Here is a 20833-nt window from a genome sequence, read left to right as displayed (position 1 = left end):
TTGGTGATAGCGGCATCAAAACATTGTAATTGGCTGTATAATATAATCAGGTAATTTGATAGGATTCATTTTGATAGTGCTCTATTCAAATTGAATAGTTGACAGAGCAGAAGTGGGGTGTCAACTGCCTGTTTGCCACATTCTGCGGCTGTCGCCGCAGCACTGAAATGATGAGGGCTATATCACAGCCCATCAGTAAAGGCAGTGGATTACTTTTTGTGGGAGACTGCTGACTTGGCACGCAGCAGAATGTGGTTGAGTGAAGGCAAGTGGCAGAGCCGAGTGATAATGAAAATAGTTGTGATAAAGATGTAATGGATGTGGGATAGAGGTAAAAAACATTCATGAATAATATCATAGGGAAGGTGTGAGACGTGGATTGACTTGGTCTGATTACACACGGACAATCTGCACCTTAAAAATACATCCCCGCCGACTCACTTTGCATACGCCGCGCTTATCACCTACGAACAGGATGGAGGCAGCAATGTGTCCTATCAAACAGTTGTCGTTCAGAAGTGTTTGAACATGTTTTAAAGCATTTCAAGTGCAAACTGAGTTTAATTAGAATGGCTGCTGATTAACGCTGCTGCGGATAAAGACGAGTGTCCAAAGAATATCAACAGTGGCTCATCCACAGTGTGTGCCTCTCGTCTGCCTCAGCTGTAAACATCAAAGTCAAAAAATGGAACAAAATTTTGTTGTATGAAAGAGAGTGTGACTATGGTGAAGAGAAGAGACTAATCAATAGAAGAGAAAATGTTGACAGTTCAGTTGTTGTATTTTTCTCAAAGCATTGAATGTGGGTGTGTGCATCAGTAAAGAGGGATATGTGTACCTGCAAGAATTAAAATGAACATGTTTGTTGTTGTGTGTTGCTGCATGTATGAGAAACGGTTGTAACTGGGTTGAAGACACCATTGTTGTATTTGATGGATTTGTGTTCTTTCTCAGATTGTCTCAGCAGTAGCTAAATGCTATAATTGCTGAGTGTAAATGTGCTAACTAGTTCTACATCCCTTCTCCATGCTCACCGGTATACAATATACCCAAAGGGAAGCATGAATAATAAAGACTTCAAATGACAGGCACGCAGCAGGGTTAATGATAAAGGTCAACTTGCCAGCATGCAGCCAGTGAGTGTAAAGGACAAGTGACATGCGGTCACCGCTCACATGGGCTCTTGGCCAATATATGGGAGCAGGACCCACTATTCTCCGGAACCAGACAAGAGTTGCTGCTCTGCAGCGACTGTTCCCAGAGCGGCTGCCATGTGCCACACACTTCACTGATGCTTTTATTAGCCTGCTACGTCGTGTTAGTGATGACAGAAACTAATACAGTTTGATATGGGGAAACACAGCAAGGCTCATATCTGTGTAAACAAAACAGGAACAGATGAGACCTCAGAATATGAGGGGAGAAATCCTGGTACAGTATTCTAGTGAGGTTGTGGATTTTCAGTAATACTCACACACTGCAGAAGAGAAGCAGGATATTCAAGTGCAGTGACTGTGCTATTGAAAATATCACGGAAAGAGACAGAGACAGTGCTCCAGAGGCCCAGCGTCGGTTTGACAGGCAGCTCCGCAGAGAGAATGTCAGCCAACACCTGAAGCCATGCAACTCCAACAAGACATTCAGGATTTATCAACACATTCACTGCTATTATTCATGAGAAACTGGCATTCGGCAGCACCTGATGCTCACATCAGTCCCGCATGATATTTACAAGAATCCCTTGAACTTCTTTTGCCTGTGAGGAACAAAGCTTCTTTCTGTTCTACGGACTAATCTCAATTAAGCCCTGCTGTTGATTACCTTGTGCACGGTTTCTGAAAATCTATACAGAATGGACACTGTAAAAAAATCCAACCCTGTAAGCCAAATCCATCAGCATGAGTTCTAAACAAATTATTTTTTTATCCCTGTCTTTCTTTTTAACCATTAAATTGAATTATAGCCTGTGTAACTTACTATATGAAAATTGCTTTGTGCATTTTATTTCTATTATACTATAAGTTCAATATGTCTGTGGATGCTGTGAACATATATTTGTGATTCAGTATTCATCATTTCATCACTCATCATGACATTGTCAGTGTGGTATTATGATACTGATATTTACAAAACTGAAAGTTGTATTTGTTGTGAATAACCCTTTAAGCTCTTGTGCTGGAAATCCAAACCCTTGAAAAACATATTTAAATCCTTGGATAAACATAATAAATCAAATTAAATGATAAAAGCCAAAGAAGTAGAACTGTGCAGCATGTGTGCAGTACTGAAATGTCAGTTTGGCAAATTAGGGAAAATTTCCATTTCAGTAAAGGTAGATGTCTTGGCTTGCTGTGCATGCATGTGCACACACACGCACACACACACACACACACACACACACACACCATGTGCATTCACAAAGCTTCCTTAGTTTAACCTGATAACCTTTGCATGTTATGATGGCACTTTAATTAGTTTCCCTTCATTTTTTCTAGGTTATTTGCAGGCAACTCATGTCAAACTTTCTCTGTAGATATGTAATGTACAAATGAATTGTTAGGTATCAACCATCTGCACTACTTCCTTTCTGTAAGCTGCTTTGCCATGCTGTAATTTCATTTCCCTCCTTCAGGCTGCTGTTGATACATAATTTCTTTTGTTGTTGCTGCTGTTTGCTTACATTGGAATCAAAACAAATCAATCCTGAGCAATACACTGATGAGAAGATTTGAATTCTGGGCATGAAGCACCGAAGGCAGGTGGGTCAAGATGAGATTCAGGTGTGTAGCTGTGCGTTGCTATCAGACTTCTCTGTATTGTCATAAGGATTTTCTACCTGTGCTGACAATGTGCAGCACCAGTGTCTTGAAACTGATATCATTTCATATTTTCACGCTGAGGAAATAACATTAGGACTGTCATTATTTCATAGTTAAAATTTCAAATAAACATCTTAATCTTAACATCATTTAACAATTACCTAATTCAAAGCATCAAAAATGCTAGTAAGTTTTCTGTCTGTCTGTCCTTCTCCACAGCAGCTATAGTCATAGTCAGAGGTGATGTCACCACTTCATTACGTTAAAACAAAAAAGATAAAGTATGTCATTGTTAAATTGACTGAACTCTCAATAACTCTCAGACTGACTTGTACAAACAAAAGTATTTGACCTCTGAATGCTTAGTGCTGTTGTAAAATCTACATTTACAATATAATCTTGACGTTGAAGAAATTATTAAGGAAACAGAGAAAATTTATATGTTTTTTTTGGCTATTTTTACAAGGTTATTTTGAATTGTACCTAAAGGTTTGATGTGTCTCTGTTGGGTGATTAGTTTTTCTTAGTTATTCCCCTTCTGTAGCCACCATTCATTTCATAACTCTGTAAATTATGGGTCTATTTCTAAAGCCAGTTGTCAAATTTTTCAAATGACCTCATGTGACATGCAGATAACATCTCTCAGTAGCAAACGCGGAAAAACCGTGACGTTGTTATACTCCCCCACAAAGATCAAGGTGAACAGCTCAGATGTGTGACAAAATGTGTGACTTTGACGTTGGGGACCATAATTTCCTTTCTGTCTCCTACCAACAGTGAACACTATTCACTTTTAACCATGACTACAATCTTTCCCTTACCTTGACAGAGTAGTTTTAGTTGCCTCAAGTTAACCATACAGTAATTTATCAGCCATAACTACCTAACAATTTTTCTTGACTTTATTCAGTTTACTGTGGATTTGTCCAACCAATATGGATTGTCAGCTCATTCAAACAGTAATTTTCATAAAAGAGAAAACTAATCAGATTCATAATATTAGAATGACTAGAGACAGCCACAAAATTAAGACTACACTTCCCTTCCACCTACCTGAAATGACTGCAAAAGTTACATAAGCAGAAGGCAGTCAAGCAAAGGTAGTGCCCACAGAATTCCTTGTACGCTGGCTTACTACAACAAAGCTCTTCCAGTGTGTTCTAATTCTCTACATTTCCCTCCGGAGTGTTTCCTCCTTTATGGGCTTGAAAAGAATGGATGGGCAAAGGAGATGGTAGAAAATCCCACTTGGATCAATTTTATACCAATCAAGGCCTCTAAATAGTGAGGGAGATGTAGTTGGACTGAGCTGGACTGCAGCCATGGCTCCTTTTAGCTACTGTAAGGATATATTGCACTTCTGTTTCATAATGCAGCAGAGAATTATTATATTTTCTTCATAGTGGTTGAGTGGAAATGTCCTCTCACACATTTGATAGACCTTTGTTACGACACATTCAAAACCACACATGACCCTATAAAATTAGCTCTCATAGGAGAAAGATGACACTTGCCTGATGTGTAATATAGGCTGTCAAGGCTATATTGCTACCTATTTGCTTACTACTGTTGCTCTGTGGATACTTTACTACTATACCAAGTATAAGCACTGCACTGACTCTGTATTCTGCAAAATTACCAGCATTTTTATCATCTGGTATCTTTCTCAAAGCTCCAAGCAGTCACGAACAAACTCCCCGAACAGGCATATTTCTCACCTCTGTCCTATTTTAATATTACCAAACTCCTACATAAGAGGTGTGATTAAAAGCATTGTGACCAGACCTTGTTCACATGCTGTCCCTTCGAACCTTCCTCCCTCTGAAGTGTGTAGTTCCACCCACTGTACCAGTGCATCACACGCTGTTATTTTGCCCCCCTCGGCTGTGCTGCCTACTTTAATCCATTATCCCAAAATGTCCACCTACCTTTGCTTAGCAATCTCCTTCACTACCACCTCAAGTGCCACTCTTTACCGACCACGCCCTCGGGGGTCGTCACTAATCCAACCTTATTCTCCTCCTCGTTCCTCTCCTCCTACTTTCATCAACATCCTGCTCCTCACCCTCTTCAGACTCCAGGCTCCCGCCTCTGTTAGCCCCTCTGCAGCAGCGCTTTGTGGTGGCAGCTGTGGAAAGTGCCTCCTACACATGTGAGGACTGCTGACCTTGGTGGTTAGGCCTGGCCGCTGCTATGATTAATGCCTCTACAAGACAAGAAGCAAGTACCTCTACCTGCCCAGCCAATATATATCTTCTTACACACATCATTCCTGTCACAGGATACACCCGATGATGGACAAATCTCAACCCCCCCCCTCCTCGCTCTTGCTGTACCTGCTCTAATCATTCCTTTCCAACCCTTCACAACACTGCTGCGAAGGAGTAAAAAACTGAAAGGGGGGGTTGGGGGTTGTTCATTCACACACTTTTTTTTTCTCCTTCTCTGAATGATCAAACATACCGCACTGGGCTCATCTGGAAGGTGTACATGCTGGCTTCCGTTCGATAAGGCTGTTACCTGTACGTATTTTGCCCTAAGGAAGAGAAGAAGAAGAAGAAGCGCCTGTGTGTTTTTGGTTGTGAAGTTAAAAATCCCTCAAGGACAAATGCACTAAGAAGAAAAGCTGTGCTGCCATTAGGAACCCCATACTCCCTCCTAGAGCAGAGTATAAAGCAAAACAAAGCATTCAAGCAATGAATCACCACAGATAGATCTTTCAGGCACCGTAAACAAGAAGCCCAATATGAGTTGGGAATAGACTAAAGTTATAAAAAGTCTCAGAAATACAAATATTCACCTTCAGGTATACAATACATCTTGCTGGTGCCATCCTCTGACAGAGTGATATTTGTTCAAAGACTTCATACAATGATATGTACTGTTTTCTTTTAATTGATTTTCAGCCCCTGTGTCAATATCTCGATGGAGAAGCAAAACAGTAATTTGCAGTTCCCATTACCCAGACTGCATTGTTTTTTATGTGGCATTTTGTCCCCCTCAATGTATATGAGTTTGGTAATGCTAATGATTTTGCATTATTTAGTTCCACAGTCTAATCCATTTACTGTTTTATTAGCATCTACAACTTTTCAGACATGTCCGGAAATCCTAGTTTAGTACTTATGTAGTTTAGTCTGACCCAGCAAGCAGGATAATACATCCATTATACTGGCTAGATGTTCCACAGTCATGATGTTATATAGCTGATATGCTTTGCAATGACACATTAAAGGTTGAGGGGACCTTCAATTTATATCCTTGAGAAACCAAGGTCATTTCGCAATTGCTGGGCAATAAACCAGTCCAAACAGGACTAAGTATAGCAGATCATACAAAAGCCCCTGTTGGTGTGAATATATTTTGGGATTTACTGGTGTGGCTGTTAAAAGGGCATCTGGCTCAGGAAGCAAAGGGGAAGACCAGCCAGGGATTCACACAAAACTGTGAAACGTCTATTTGTGTAAGTTAATAGCCCCTACCACAAAAACCAAAGGTAAAAGAATAGCTTAATCACTACATTGGCAACACCTGCCACTGTGCATGCACTACATTTTGAAATGCCTATTGGGTGCTTTATTTGAGTCTCAGACCCAAATACACTCAATTTAAGGACCACTTGAAAATATGAAAAAAACGTTTGGCAGCGAATGGCATACCTGGAAATTGCAGCTCTACCCCTGAATCAGTATTGGGTCAGATTTTGCTAAAGTGGAAATGGAAATGCCTTCTCTTGTTGCTGTATCATGTTATGTCAGGGCGTGTGAGATAGCTGCTTGGTAAACATTAGTTCTCTGTTTTTGAGGAGGCACTTAAATCTCTACCCCACAAAACTCTAAATTTCGTGCGCCACAAGACTGAATAGAAATAATGTTTACTAATGCTTAGGATGCAAATGAAAGCTTTACAAGACGCGCATCCTCCATCACTAACAATAAAGGTCAAACATCCAGCAATAAAGCATCTCAACCACAAACACTGACACAAGGCTGACATTTTCCTTCAGTGAACTGCCGTTCAATCTGTGCACTTCATATTGCCATCTTTAGGTGAAGTGTTCCATTTTTACATGAGACGCTGCAGCGGACCCCTTGACCAGATGAAAGCAATTGTTGGGTTAGCTCTTTGATGTCTTTGTAATGCATATTTACTGTTTTGGTGAAAGTACTGCGATCATCTCAACATGTTTTCATCTCAGGGCAGAGCTACAGCAAAGTGTGTTTTGCATAGAGAAAAGCACTACTGTACCGTGGAAATTGATTTCTTAATGGCACAGTTTTCTGAAATGTCATGCTTATGAAATATAATGAGCTTTGTTCCTGTATCCATTAGTTGTAAGATGAAAAAGAAAGACGCATTCTCATTAACGATACATCAGCAATCTGAGTTGGAGTCACAACAGTGAGGAGAAATTTGTTGTTCATTCAGTGTGGAACATCTTTATACAACGCTGCTATGACTGTGATCCTAAGCAGGTAGTTAGACTTAAAGAAACAATACTGTAAAACATGAAGGTGATGCTTTATATGCCACTGGATCAATTTCAAAAAAATAGATACTGATGTGGAATTGTCATAAGAAGAATATAAAAGTTGGTGAAAAACAGAAAAATATGTGTCAGAAGTGGGGTTGGGTCGACCATGTCATAGTTGAAATTGGGTTCACATTCATAAAATGGTCCAAAATACCTTTTATCTTGTGACCAAAGGTGAAAAAACCCCACATTTCTGCTGCTTTGTTGTGCCCATAGTTCACTCTCTTATTTGGTATCTGTGATTTTTTTTTTTTTGCCAGATGTATCCAATGAGAACTAATAAAAACAAATTTCAATTCTCTCACAGCTGTGAGCAAAATATGATTTGATGATGACTGTTCTTGGAAAAATCATGAAAAATGCAGATTGCCATATTACCTGAACATATTTAAAACGGATCTGAAGTCAAAAATTTCCTGTGACTGCCTCACAAAAAGCCACGCTGTGTTTCACAAATTAAATGCTTTTAATGTGAACAAACAGCAGTAGGAAATGTTGTATTTGCAACTTTTTACTACATTCATACATTTCCTGTGAACGTCTAGTGTGTGGGTTAGTAATATGAATCCTGTGCAGGAATGGTGGACTCTACCACTAATAATAAAGGGGGGTTGATGCATAATGTAAATACACTGAATAGTTTTTTCAACCATTTATAAAAAGAAGTGTCAAAAAAAGGTTTGATTTCATAAAAACTCCCACAAAACTTTTTATTTCTAACTTTATTATTGTAACAAACTTAATTTGTATGGCACCTTTCAATTCAACTTCCAATAGCTTGCCAAAAGTTACAAAATGTCAGTCTATGGATATCTAGTGTCTGCCTGGGCTTGATTTTCCAACAACATGCTGCATGAAGGCAACACTGTGAGGCAACTCAGCTGGAGCTTCCAGATTTTGGACTTTTCCCATCAGTGTGTGAAAACACAATTAGTCTTGATTGGTTCCCCTCTCTCAACAACTGAGTAAATTCTTTCAATCAGGGAGGTCTCCAGCATCTGAAATGACACACTCTCTGGGTGTGGTGCACATTGTGCTGTCTGCCAATCAAAGCAAAGTGCACCGACTGCAACTGAGAACTTAGTTTTGTAATGAAGAAATGCATGAATAATATGTAATATACATACGGTATATTCTTCTTCCCCAGCTGTGTAAGTGCTGTTTGACAGCAATTGTTCCATTATATCTAGGGCTCAGTCCCACTCAGCATTCTCCCCTTCACTTTTAATTAATACTTTTCAACAGTTTTAAGCTAGAAAGGAAACATCTTCTTGGGGACGGTGAGCTGAGCACTGAGAAACAATAGGTTCCATCTCAGCCCTGTCTTGCAGAGCCAGACGTTTGTTGCAGTGTGTCTGGCAAGAGCAGCTTAAGAGTTAATTTTCTGGCAGTGATGTGTAGGAGAGCAGCTTCAACAAGCTGCTGCAGACTGGAGCATGAAAACCATTACTTCAATCCCTCACTCCCTGACATTAATAGGATGAATAAATGTTTTTGTTCTCTGCTTAATTTGGATGAATTCATCCAAATGGCAATGAAAACAAGTAAATATCCATCTCAGCTCCCCTCCTGATAATAGAAGACAAAGAGAACTCTGCCTTCGTTTTTTTCTTCCACCTACTGTTTGAGAATTCTTTTGCTCGCCGCCGAGCTCATATATCAGATGATAACCAAAATGACTGAGACTGGGAACACTTACTGAGGGAAGCTCGTGTGAGAGGAAGAGTTTATTTTAAGTCGATTCACCCTCGCCACATAGGAGGCTGTCATGTCGAATTTTATTTTGCAGTAACTCAGAGTGATTTTTGTGATCTCAGACATCCGGTTTGAAAAATGAGCCACAAACAGACAGATCATATCCTGCACATTAACTTGTAGTAAAAAATGTAATTTTCATACTCATCACTTTACAAAAGCTGTGCAAGGATACAATAAAGTAAAAATCCATCTCAAGCAAAGTTCATACATATAATTCCTCCATATGTTTGTGTTGATTTATGAATACTTTGTTTGCTAGCTTATTGCTAACTGCTCATTTTTGTAAGTGGACTGCCAAAGTGCACAAGTTATTTTTCTTCTGGTGTTTTTGGTAGTTACCAAACAGCTTCAGGTGCATTACCACCACCCTCTGGACTCCATGTAAACAAAGACAGACTGGCCAACAAAGACGCATATATGTGACTAAGAGTAAACAAAATTGTATCTGGATTTTATCCAGATACAGTACACTTGAAATCATAAGAAAGTGTGATTGTGGTCATGGTGTTCATGTGCTTTTAATGCCCATGGCCTCAAACAGGAAGCATCCAGATGCCATCTTATAGTAATACTATTTAAACAACATCCAGCAGGGTTTAGCATCTAGGTCAAGAGGTCATGAACTCACTGGGTGCTGCTCAGCTCCTGGTGGAGCTAAACAGTTGTGCTTCTGCTGCACACCGTAGTCAGAAACAATTCTTCCAACTTGTGTGATAGATTTTGCTGTATAATATTCTTCACACACAGCAACAAATATCCTCTGCCCCCAAAATCCCCTGGCTGAATTACCAACCGACATTGCAGAGAAAGGCAGAGTCACTTACCACACACAGAATAACTTTGGCGATTCTACAAATCAATGCCAAATCACCCACCGCTTTCACTTACACTCCTAGAGTAGGCTGAGGTTATTTTGATTGGATCTAAAACTATTCTTTTGAAGGCCTGAATAACTTGGGTGTACTGAGGTGACAGACCTCAGCGGCGACCATCCCACCATAAAATGGCTGCGATCAGAGAGATATGGGAGATAGACATCAGAGGTCACAAATAAAACCTGTCAGAGGTGAAAACTCTCCACAAGTACAGACTGTACTTGACCATTCTCCTTTCAGAGCAGTTGGCTGAGAGGAAGTCTCACCTTGGGTTTTGGAAAGAGAGGCAGCCTTTGTTAATTTTTAATGCATTTGGAAACTAGTAATTAAGTTCCCCCCTCCACCCCCCCCCATGGACTGGGAAATTGACATACTCTGGAGAGCCAGTGAGTAATTATATTTGTAAAGAGCAGTGATACAAGATACTCCCCTCTGACTGGGACTCATTACACATCATTAGAGAGGCGCGGCAACTAGGCACACGCACGCGCACCACGTGCACAGACAATACACACAGACACGTATGCACACGCACATGGGTAGAGGGTAGACAAGTCACACACTTTGAGACTCACAGTGTCTCTCTTTCTCGCACACACAGATCAATGAAATCCAAACACTGTTTCTCTTTGGTAAACAAACTCTGCTCTTCAGGTCCCTGACCCCGAGCAGAGCGTGACAAGTCCTAACAGGACAGTCTGGACCGTGTAAAACTCTATTCTCTATATCTCATCTGGTGATAATCATAGTGCGGTGGGTCAATAAGTAATTAAAGATTAAATCTGAAATGAATTCCCATTCATCTAAATAGTGAAAGGTTGAGATATGAAAGTTTCCAAATGGGGCCTCAGGAGAATTGTGGTCCACCCTTTGAAGCAATAATTACCATTACAGCAGCGCAGGGCTAAAAGCTGCAGGGGGATGATAGAACGGCACTAGAAACTTAGTGGACTCCTCTTTAATTGGAACAGGAGTGGCGGCGACTCGACACATCATAGTCTCAGAATAGAATTTGTACAACTCTCCTCCGTGTTACCCCTTCTTTCTACAGTATTTCTCCTCTCTCCCCTCAGCCCTTTTCTGTCTGTTTCTCACTGTACATGTACCCACAGTTTGTGTTTTGCTGTGGAATATGTAACTGCTATGCACACATTATAAAACCATGCTGAAATATAGATTAAATCCACTGCGGCCTGTCCTTTGGAAACACTAAACAAATGCTAAATCTATATTTTATAACACTCTGAGCACCGTCTCTCAATACGATTGCTCCATTTGAGCGAAGTGTCGAAAAGCCCCTGCTAAGCTGGAAATGGTGTAACTGCAAATATGGTGTAACAAAAATGAAATAAATGAAACTCATAAATAAAACATTCATTACGGACGTTTGTAAAGATTTGGTGCTGTCCAATTTGTTGACATTTGCTGTTGAAAATGTTTTTTTTTCATTCTGCACATTAAAAATGCTTTCAGTACAGATTTGTTAGTGAGGGCTGTTGTTGCCTAATAGTTTAGGCCTATTGTTTCTGTGAAATGAGTTAAATATTCAGACTGTTGTGTGCATTTCAAAGGTGTTTACTGCATTATTAATGCCATATTCAGTTTGCCCAGGGACGGTGAGAGAGCTATATTAGTGTCAGAGAGTGCAGTTTGAGTTGCCTTGTCTGCTTTCACTTTAAACTCATTATCTTGTCTAATTCTCTCTGTCTCCATTATTCCCTCATCCCTTTAAGCAGCCTAATTAAAAGGGCTTTCATTTTTTCATTAATATTTATCTATTTATTTATTTATTTATTTTGCATTTCTACATGAAACTGTTTCACCCTGCATAGAATCTAAATCACTGTTTTTTTTCTTTCTTTCTTTCTTTCTTTTCATTATTTAAATGAAGGCAGTCCTGCTGCACAGCACTTGAATTGAAGCCACAGAAGAAGAGAAATAAAATCTGGAGTATTTGCTCTCGGCTTGCTGTCAGATGACCTGATCTTACGCAGCGAGAGCATAGCTTTCAACGATGAGTGCAGTAGCTAATGTGCAGTGTGTCCACAATAAAAACAGTTAATCTACTCTACTTAATGCTGTTTAGACTAAATTATCACCCATATTCAATAAAAAAGCCAGCAAACAAAAATAAAATGAAGACATGTGATTACAATTTCTCATGTTCTGAGTTTTGCAATCCACACTTTATGACTGAAAATCTTCAGACAGCTTAGTGTTAATTGGCCCATCATGGTCTGATTTCTCTCTGGCCTTGGTTTTATTTGGTTTATATGAGTGTGTCTGTAATAACAGTTTAAAGCCGTACCATGGGGAGATTATCAGACCATGCTACAGCGATGGACATTATCGCTCAACTACATGCATCACTTCTTCTCTGCTCATTTCTCAGAATGGCTACTGGAGAGCTGCACCAAGAGAGCTGCTTTGTGAGCTGCATGTGTGTATGTCTGTGCATGTTTTCAAAAGTGTGTGTTTGTGCATGTGGGGTAAACCGCATCTGTACATGTGTGTGTGGGTTGTTTTTGTGTCTCGCTGTCTCGTACGTGGTGTTTGAGGGTGTGTGTGCATGCATGGAGAATGACATTTAGCGAAATGTGGCAGTGAGAGAAGAAACATCTGACTCATAATTGAAGTGCCATGAAAGAAATATGATCATGAATCTGTATTAGGCTTACGTGCTCAGCTTTAAACCAGAGGCAGGAGCAGGAAGCAGCATGCACAGCCAGTACTCCTATACCTTACCACCCTGAAGGCTGATTACGATGCTCAAAATGATGCTCCACAAAAATGACAGAGGAAAACACAAAGCATTCAAGGCGAGCAATCCTGATGACAAAATCGATAGGCCGTAGCACTCTCATCTCCATCAAAAAGAAAGTCTCAGGATGAATGTAGTTGTGTCTCTGTGATTCAACTGCAGCAGTCATCTCAATGTCCGGAAGGATAAAGCAGCACTCTTCCTCAGTCAACCTCCTGCTCTTGACATGTGGAGCCCTCTGAGCAGCAAGGTGAGGCAAACCACTCCATCATGGAAAAAGCTATATATATATATATTATGTAATATTTTACTCAATGTCAAATACCGCAAAAAGGCCAAAAGCAACATTGATTGAATGAAAGCTAGCAAGTGTTTCCTATGTAGTCAAAGCCTGATATAGCTCAGTGTTCCCAAACCTTTCGACCAACCTTTTGACCCTTTAAAAGAAAGCCAAGTGTAGTTATGACACCTCATCACAGGGTGTATATTCAACCGAACCATTTTCTCGTCTCAAACTATTTCATCTGAAAACATTTTAGTGGCCTGGTAATGTAAAACTATCCAATGTGTAACAGGGAAATGGAAAAGATTTGAGAAAAACAATTTGCTGTAGCAGATATTTTTTTTCTCCTTTCCTATCTAGTTAATCATCCTGTGACCTCTTGGATTTATCGAGTGAGCCCTCAGGGGGGTCGCCACCCAGAGGTTGATTACCACTGATATATCCGCTGTGCGATAGACCTCCATTTTAGTTCAAAAAACGATTAAAAACACACCAACAAGCCACACTGTTGCACTGGGTGACATGTTCTTTTATTACTCTGAATATAGATATTGCTGTGTACCATTTCTGAGTCAGTATTCTGACTTTACGCCACAGGTTTGCTTTTAATATTATTCCTCAATTCCTCCTTGTGACCACAGTGTTTGCTGTTCATCAAATAGGCTTGCTTTAATCCACTGCTGAAAACTGTCTCCAACAAAAGCAATATGTACCTCTCTTTGATTAACATTTGCTAAAAACTACAGTTCCTAGCTTTTCTCAGTTTTAGGAAATTACTTGCGCTATTTGTGACCCGTTTTGAACATATTCTGCTGGAACCAGATTGCCACAGACAAAGTCGTTACGTCTGAGAGTGTTGACAGACAGACTTGTTGACAATAAGAAACATACCGAATAACACCAACATCCCCCTTAATATTAACAGCTGCCTATTTTGCCCAAATCTGAGGCAATATTCTCAACAAGTGCAAACATCAACATGGAAATTTCATTTTATATTCAAAGTGTTTTGTAGTCAGTACATAACCACTCTAAATGTAAAAAAATGTGTGAGGAGGGAAATCAGTTGTGTCAGAGAGATGGATGGAATAGGTACAAAGCTCTGGTAGTGTGCTAACAAACTCCATTTTGTGTTGCTGCAGCTGTTTCCATGGAGCTCTCTCTCTCTTTCTCTCTCTCTCTCTTTCTCTGCCATTCCACTCTCCCTCTTTCTCTCTCTCTCTCTCTCTCTCTCTCTCACACACACACACACACACACACGTGTCTGAAAGAGGATTCAGCTGTGTGAGTCAATCTGCAACCAACCGCAACTCAGAGAGAGAACCCCTCATTCTCTCCAACACTCTTCTCCTCGTCTCTATCTCTCCGGCAGCCCACCCATCTCATCATTTTTTTTTTCTACCTCATTACAATAATTTCTTAATTTATTCTAAACCCCAGTCACAACAACAAACCCACATTCACCACACTCAATTACTGTGATTTTGATACACGAGCGCCACATCGACAAGAAGCACAAGAACCAGTCTGTGTATTTACAGTGCCGGGTTCCTCCCTCAGCCTTATTTCATGTGTATGTGGCAATCAGCAGAGCTCATTACACCTAGCTGCCCTACAAAGATGCCCCAGAAAAATGTCCTTGAAGAAGGAAGAAAAAAAAAAAAAAAGAAGAAAAGATGCTTACCAAGAACTCCGACGCGGTAGTTGAGAGTGATAACGATGACATTTCCATAGCTGGCCAGGACGCTCCCATCGATCATGTTGCCCGTCCCCTCCATGTAGGATCCTCCGTGGATGTAGACCATCACAGGCTTGGCCCCAGTATCTCGTATGTCTGCAAGAGCGGCCATCATTAACACATTCACATTGTCGTCCACCCACTCCGCTCATGGGTCAGCTTAGATTCAGATACAGCAGATACAGCACATGGTGGCCAACAAACAGACAAGCTGACGCTCACCTCCCAGATACCAGCTGCAAGGATACAGTCTGCTGGCCTACTAATGGCAATGGAGGCAATATTCTATCATATCTGCTCCATGAGAAACAAATTAATGTCTACTCATTATGTCGAGTTCATCTCTTTCATAGTAATTGGCCATCTCAGCTGAAAATGTGACTTGTCATTTACCTAGAAACCAAGCTATTAGGGTTGTATTTGGTTCTGTGTTGCCTTACAGGAGGCAGACCCACTTCCCAATATAGACACGCAGGAAGCCATTAGGGAGAATAAAGAGAGAGGTACTCTGACACATCTCCTAACCAGGGAGAAGGCTAATCTGGCTTGACAGTGATAGGGAAAACGTACCAGCTAATTACACAATGCTACCATGCACCTCCTTTTTACACAGGCCTATCTCTGTGCAACAATTTATTTGCACAGTCCTGCTTGGCATTGCAGGCAGTTAAATTTGTGCTTCAGTTTTGGTAAAATGTTGTTTATTTTATTCCCGAACCAGGGCTTGATACCCAGCTGTAGCGACACTCCAGCCAGATAAAGCACATCCAGAGGTAGAGGGAAGAAAAAAGCCTCTGTCTGAGGAATAGACTGAATTACTGACTGGCTAGCTAGAGCTGAGAGACAAGACAAGAAACTCTCTCTCATTTTCACTCCTGCTCTCCCCTACCCCCGCTTTCTGTGTAGCTTCTCGCCTTCCCCTCCCTCACTTTGTATCGCTTTCACTCACAGACTCTCCCCTGTCTCTCCCTGTTTCTCTCCCGCCTCCCCCCCCATCTCTGTCCAACTCTCTGCCTCTTTTTTCCCCCTAAGCCCTAAGAGTGGTGAGAATGAGAAGGGGTGGGAAGGCAAAGAGTGAGGAAGACAGAGAGAGAGAGACACACACACAAAGACAGACCGGAAGGAAGGAAGGAAGGAAGGAAGGGAGGAAGGAAGGAAGGAAAAAAGAGTGAGGAAAGGAGAAAGAAGTGAATAAAGATGGAAAAAAGAAGAATGAAAGAAAGAAAGAAAGAAAGAAAGAAAGAAAGAAAGAAAGAAAGAAAGAAAGAAAGAAAGAAAGAAAGAAAGCAATGGGCTCAGATTTAAAAGGGTGGTATTGTATTCTGGTTGCTATGGTGACTGAGAGCCAAAATTCAAAATCCTCAAGAACAGCTAATCGCAGACCACATCCTGCACAGCCCAATCTGCATCCATCTGCAGGCACTGCTCGTCGTTATGCACCCCATCACATTAGCATGCTCAACACCGAGGACAACTACTTAAATGCATTTTGTAGAGACACGGTTTTTCTGTAACCCCTATAGTAGAGCTCAGCCTTGATTCACAAGTGTTTTTTTTTTTTTTTCACTATTCCCTTGGTTATTCATGGCCCTGTTACATTTAAAAGCAAAGCAATAACTTGTATATGATGTGGCCTTATTTATGGCTTTCTTTATCTTGCTGGTATCTGAGAAGGCTACACAGTGAAATGTGATTTATAGCTGACACTTCTCTATGCACACACTTATCTTAGACAAGAGGAGGAAGGGATGCATGGGGTGAGAAAGCATGGAAAGGTACAGTCAGAGAGGGGAAAGGGGGGCAGAGAGGGGAAAGGGAGAAAAACAGCAAAACGATATCCTACACAAGCTACTCAAACAAATGGGCCATAGATACAAAGAGAATGGCAAAGAGGAAGAAGGAACAGGGGGCAGAAATAAGAAAAAGAGATTAGTCATGTCAATGTTATCAGTCACCTCTTTTGTTGATTCACATCATGTCTCCATGACAACAGTTAAATCCCTTTGGGAGTGTGATACAAGACATTGAAGCTCCATTTGTTCTAATCTATTTATTGACTTGATCTGATGTGGGAGGTGCCACACAGATGTGATATACAGTAACTCACTGACAGTGATTTGTGTCAGAGGAAAATATACATGCAACAGATCCCAATTGGACTTTGGTTTACAGTAAAAAATAATAATAATGCTTTCTGGTTACAGACACATCTGGGCTGCAGCACGGCATGACTTGGAGCTAATGATGTGAGTAGCTCTTCTTAACCAATCAGATCAGAGCTTTAACAGTTGCTGTGGACAGCCTAATCTAGTGAAACAGGTGACTAACTGGCTACCTCGAAAAAACTGCTTCCTGATTCACTACTTCTCCGAGGCAAACACATCATTACATTAACACACATATCCATACAGTAGCATCACAAGGTCCAAAATGTAGCACAGAGCTCTGTGCTAGAAAAGAAACAGAGATACATTCATTAATGCACACAGCAGTATATTTGCAATAGAACTCCATGCACAATGAGATACAAATAAAAAAGACAAATAAACTCATGATCTGGAGATGAACAAAAACAAAAAAAATTGGTGCATGATTGAAATGTAGATGACAGCTGATGTGCGATGAACAGTGAGCTGAACAGAAACATCATTTGAATAACAGATCATTTTCTCACGTATTTCTCTCAAACAGACAAGTGAGATCATGCATCATCTACTGTACAGTCACATACACTCAGAGCACATTATTAAAACAGTAGAAAGTAGAGAAAAGAAATTCCAATAAATAATCCAACGGTCTACAGTTTGCTGCACTTCACTTCCTGCTAGACAGAAGGGTTGGGGACAGTCCTACCTTCAAATACATCACAGAGCATGAATTTTAGGAGGACCTGAGGAGCATAACCTTTCATAGGTGCATCACAGTAGCCCTGGACTGATTGGAGTGTCAGTGGGAGGCATAACTCAGTCCTGAGCCGAGCCTCTAAGTGTTGCTACTGCAAGTGAAACCCACCAGGAGGGCTGGGAGCACTCCTTCCTTCTTCCTCTATCTTATTTTGGCTCTCTCTCGCTTGGTAACTCTAAGTCCGTATCTTTGTCCTTTTGCCTCTCACTCCATTGAAAACAGTCAGTCATATATCTGACGTTAAGCGCCCCAGAACCGGCCTTGACACTCCGTAGTGGGACAGGACAAAGGCGAGTGGAGATAAGTGTCGGTGGCATTCACTGTGTCAACACTTGGTGAAACATGGTGGCTGTCAGTGGCTATCAGTGAGGTCTGAGGTGGGAGAACGGGTGACAATGTCCTGATGTGGCAGGACATGACATGCACCCTACTGTATTGCTCTTGTCAGGCCGAGCTTCACGCTTCACTCATGACAAGTCCATTACTGGCCATGTTCACATTTAAGAACGGCATATAGTTTTTCTGGGGAGCTGCTTCGCAAAACAGGCAGTGTAATTACACCAAATTATACAGCTGCTTGTGCGGCTGTACAAGTCGCTGACAGTATTGTGAATGTCACTGAATGTCTGCTTAATATTCCCTTTATGCAGAATCAAATGAACTAGCACTGTGTGTGACTAGGCCTTGGAGGGAAAAAGGCTAAAGTGAAGGAACACACAGTAACAAATTTTTCTATTTTTGACTCACAGAAGACAGTGGAAGGAGGACCATGGGGGGGAAAAAAACTGTTGCATAGCTGTTGCTATTTTAAGACAGTTGACTTTCAGAGCCTGCACATCATCAGGAGTGATGGGGTGGGCAGAAAAAAAGGAGCACCTTACAGTTGCAGTATGTCAAAATCACAGTGTTCTCTACAACGCTTGACATTTCTGGGAGTAACTGAAGTATGTCTTATGTAAAGGGAATCTTGGCATTGGATATATGAAAAGGAGATGTGTTTGCCTCTACTATGAATCTTGACATCACTACAGTAAATGTAACGTGAGGAATGACCTTTGTGTGAAGGTGACTTCTTGCTCCCTGGCTGGCTGGTGTGTTTGTGCGTTAAATTTGATGTTGGCAACAGGGCAAACAGTGAGTGGCATGTATATGTAAGAGGATAGAGAGAAAACAGAGACGGGGATAGACGCAGGCTGAGGAAAATAAAAGGGAAGACACAGCAAGAAGCCTACAAGGCTATTAGCCAAAGCCCCCTACAGCTGGCCTGGATCTAGAAGAGAGGAAGAAGCTGTAGAGGTGCTGTCATCCCTAAGTCTCACAGAGTGAAAGAAGACCAACCCTTTAGTCTTTCAGGGAAGCCCGCTGTCCTTGGTGTGAGCCACAAAAGCTGTCGTTATACAGTACAAACTCACTGAAGGATTGACGACAGCACACCAATAAACACATTACAAAAGTGCACACAGCAAACAGACATGCTGTGGCATTGCATAAGGAAAAAGTCAAAGTGCCTCAGTGAACTAATTCAAAGCGTATCTCCACTCTTGTTCCATTCTTTTCAAAAGCAGGGTGTTTTTGCATGTTTTTGCCTTGCCAATTATTTCGTGCCACTCAAGAGTAAAGGACAAACGAAAAAAAAAAGAGAAAAGATCACAGTAACAGTCTGGTTCTCCGATCCTTTGAAATGGCTCAAATGATGCCCTTGTGGATCAGCCATTAGCAGCAATGCTTATCTTGGAAAGAAGCTGAGAAGCAGCATTCCAAATATCTCTGCATAAATGGGCTTCAAGGGGCATGATTCCTCATCCCTGCCACATCAGAGAGAATAGGATAGTGGCAGAATGGGGAGAATGGTGTGTGAATTGCCCCCACTGTCGATTCACCAGTCTCCAGGCTGCCTGAGCTGAGCTGAGGGCTTTGCTGGATGGGGATCCAGTCAGGCCTGTGCAATGGAATTAATGGTAATACCCAGGCAGGTGGAGCTCAGCTCTGCTCCCTGGCACAGCAACGATGGAGAGCTTCTGCAAGGGTGGGGGTATATATATGTGTGTGTGTGTGCGTGTGTGTATGGATATGTATGTGTGTGTGAGTGTGTGTGTGTAGTCTTCTTCAGTGCTTGCTTCTAGAGCTTGGAAGCGAGCACTGTTTATGTGTACAAGTGCGTGCATGTGTGCATGCTTCACTGATTTAATGGATGTGGGTGTACATGTCTGAGTGTGTGCACATTCACACAGGGTGGAAGCATTCCTCCTGATTAGAGCTGGAGTCTCAAAGTGCCAAATGACAGACAGACACACACACGCACACACACACACACTCATCTATTTTTCATCAGTGGGAGAGGGCCGAGGCAGCACTGGTGCGAGACACTCTAGAGGTGGAGTGGGGACGGCTGCTTCACTCTGCCTAACACTGGGCACAGTACCTCGGCACCACTGCCATGTTCCACCTGGGAGATTTAGCTCCTACACAGCCTCACTTCCTCTATTTACATGCCCACCTTTATCTAACAACAGCAGGTAGTTGATTGAAAGCTTGCGCTCCCTTTTACAGTGCAATAACAGCCTCTAAAATTGAGTCTTGATTGTGGGACGGTGTAAATCACAGCAACTTGGCCCACACACTCATGTTGCTGGAGGGAGTGTTGCGCAGAATTTGAATAGAGTTCGGGGGGTGCCAGGGGGCTGACTGTTGCTCCGACAGACAGGCGGTCACACAAAGGGACAGACGGAAAGACGCAGGAAGAGACAAACAGACAGAGTGGCTAAGAGGGAGAGCCTCAGGGACAGCCAGCGGACAGATAGAGATACAGTATGTATATAAAAGTCATTATATTATTCCTCCATTTTGCTTATCTGCTCATCTCACTTTAATGTTTTTATTGGCTGTTTCACAATCTTTTTATTGTAAATTTCTATATTACTATTCAATTGCATATGTTGCTTTCATCTCTTTGGTAATGTGAGAAACCCTTTTATTGTTCCAATAAAACATATTTGAATTAGAATTTAAGAGCATGGCCAGAGGGTTCTAACGAGGAGGAGGGCAGCTCAAATATAGTGGAGGGAGGGGAGGAATTAGCCCAGGATAGACAGAATGCCAACTGAGACAGCATGGTAATGCTGGGATGAACAGACTGAGAGATGGAGGGGGTTAGACAGAGA

General features: G+C 41.4%; 1 protein-coding gene across 2 annotated transcripts in view; it reads right to left on the bottom strand.

The window, feature by feature from the left end:
- Positions 1-20833, bottom strand: part of nlgn3a (neuroligin 3a) — a 114938-nt gene that overhangs the window by 60056 nt on the left and 34049 nt on the right. For both annotated transcript variants that reach the window (XM_044364389.1, XM_044364388.1), the window contains one exon: positions 14715-14864. In XM_044364389.1, coding sequence (XP_044220324.1) covers positions 14715-14864 — 150 coding nt within the window. The remainder of the gene's footprint in view (positions 1-14714; positions 14865-20833) is intronic.

The sequence above is a fragment of the Thunnus albacares genome, chromosome 10, assembly GCF_914725855.1.
Source record: "Thunnus albacares chromosome 10, fThuAlb1.1, whole genome shotgun sequence".
Taxonomy (NCBI): Eukaryota; Metazoa; Chordata; class Actinopteri; order Scombriformes; family Scombridae; genus Thunnus; species Thunnus albacares.
Note: the sequence above shows the minus strand (reverse complement) of the source record. Positions and strands in the feature narration are given on the sequence as shown.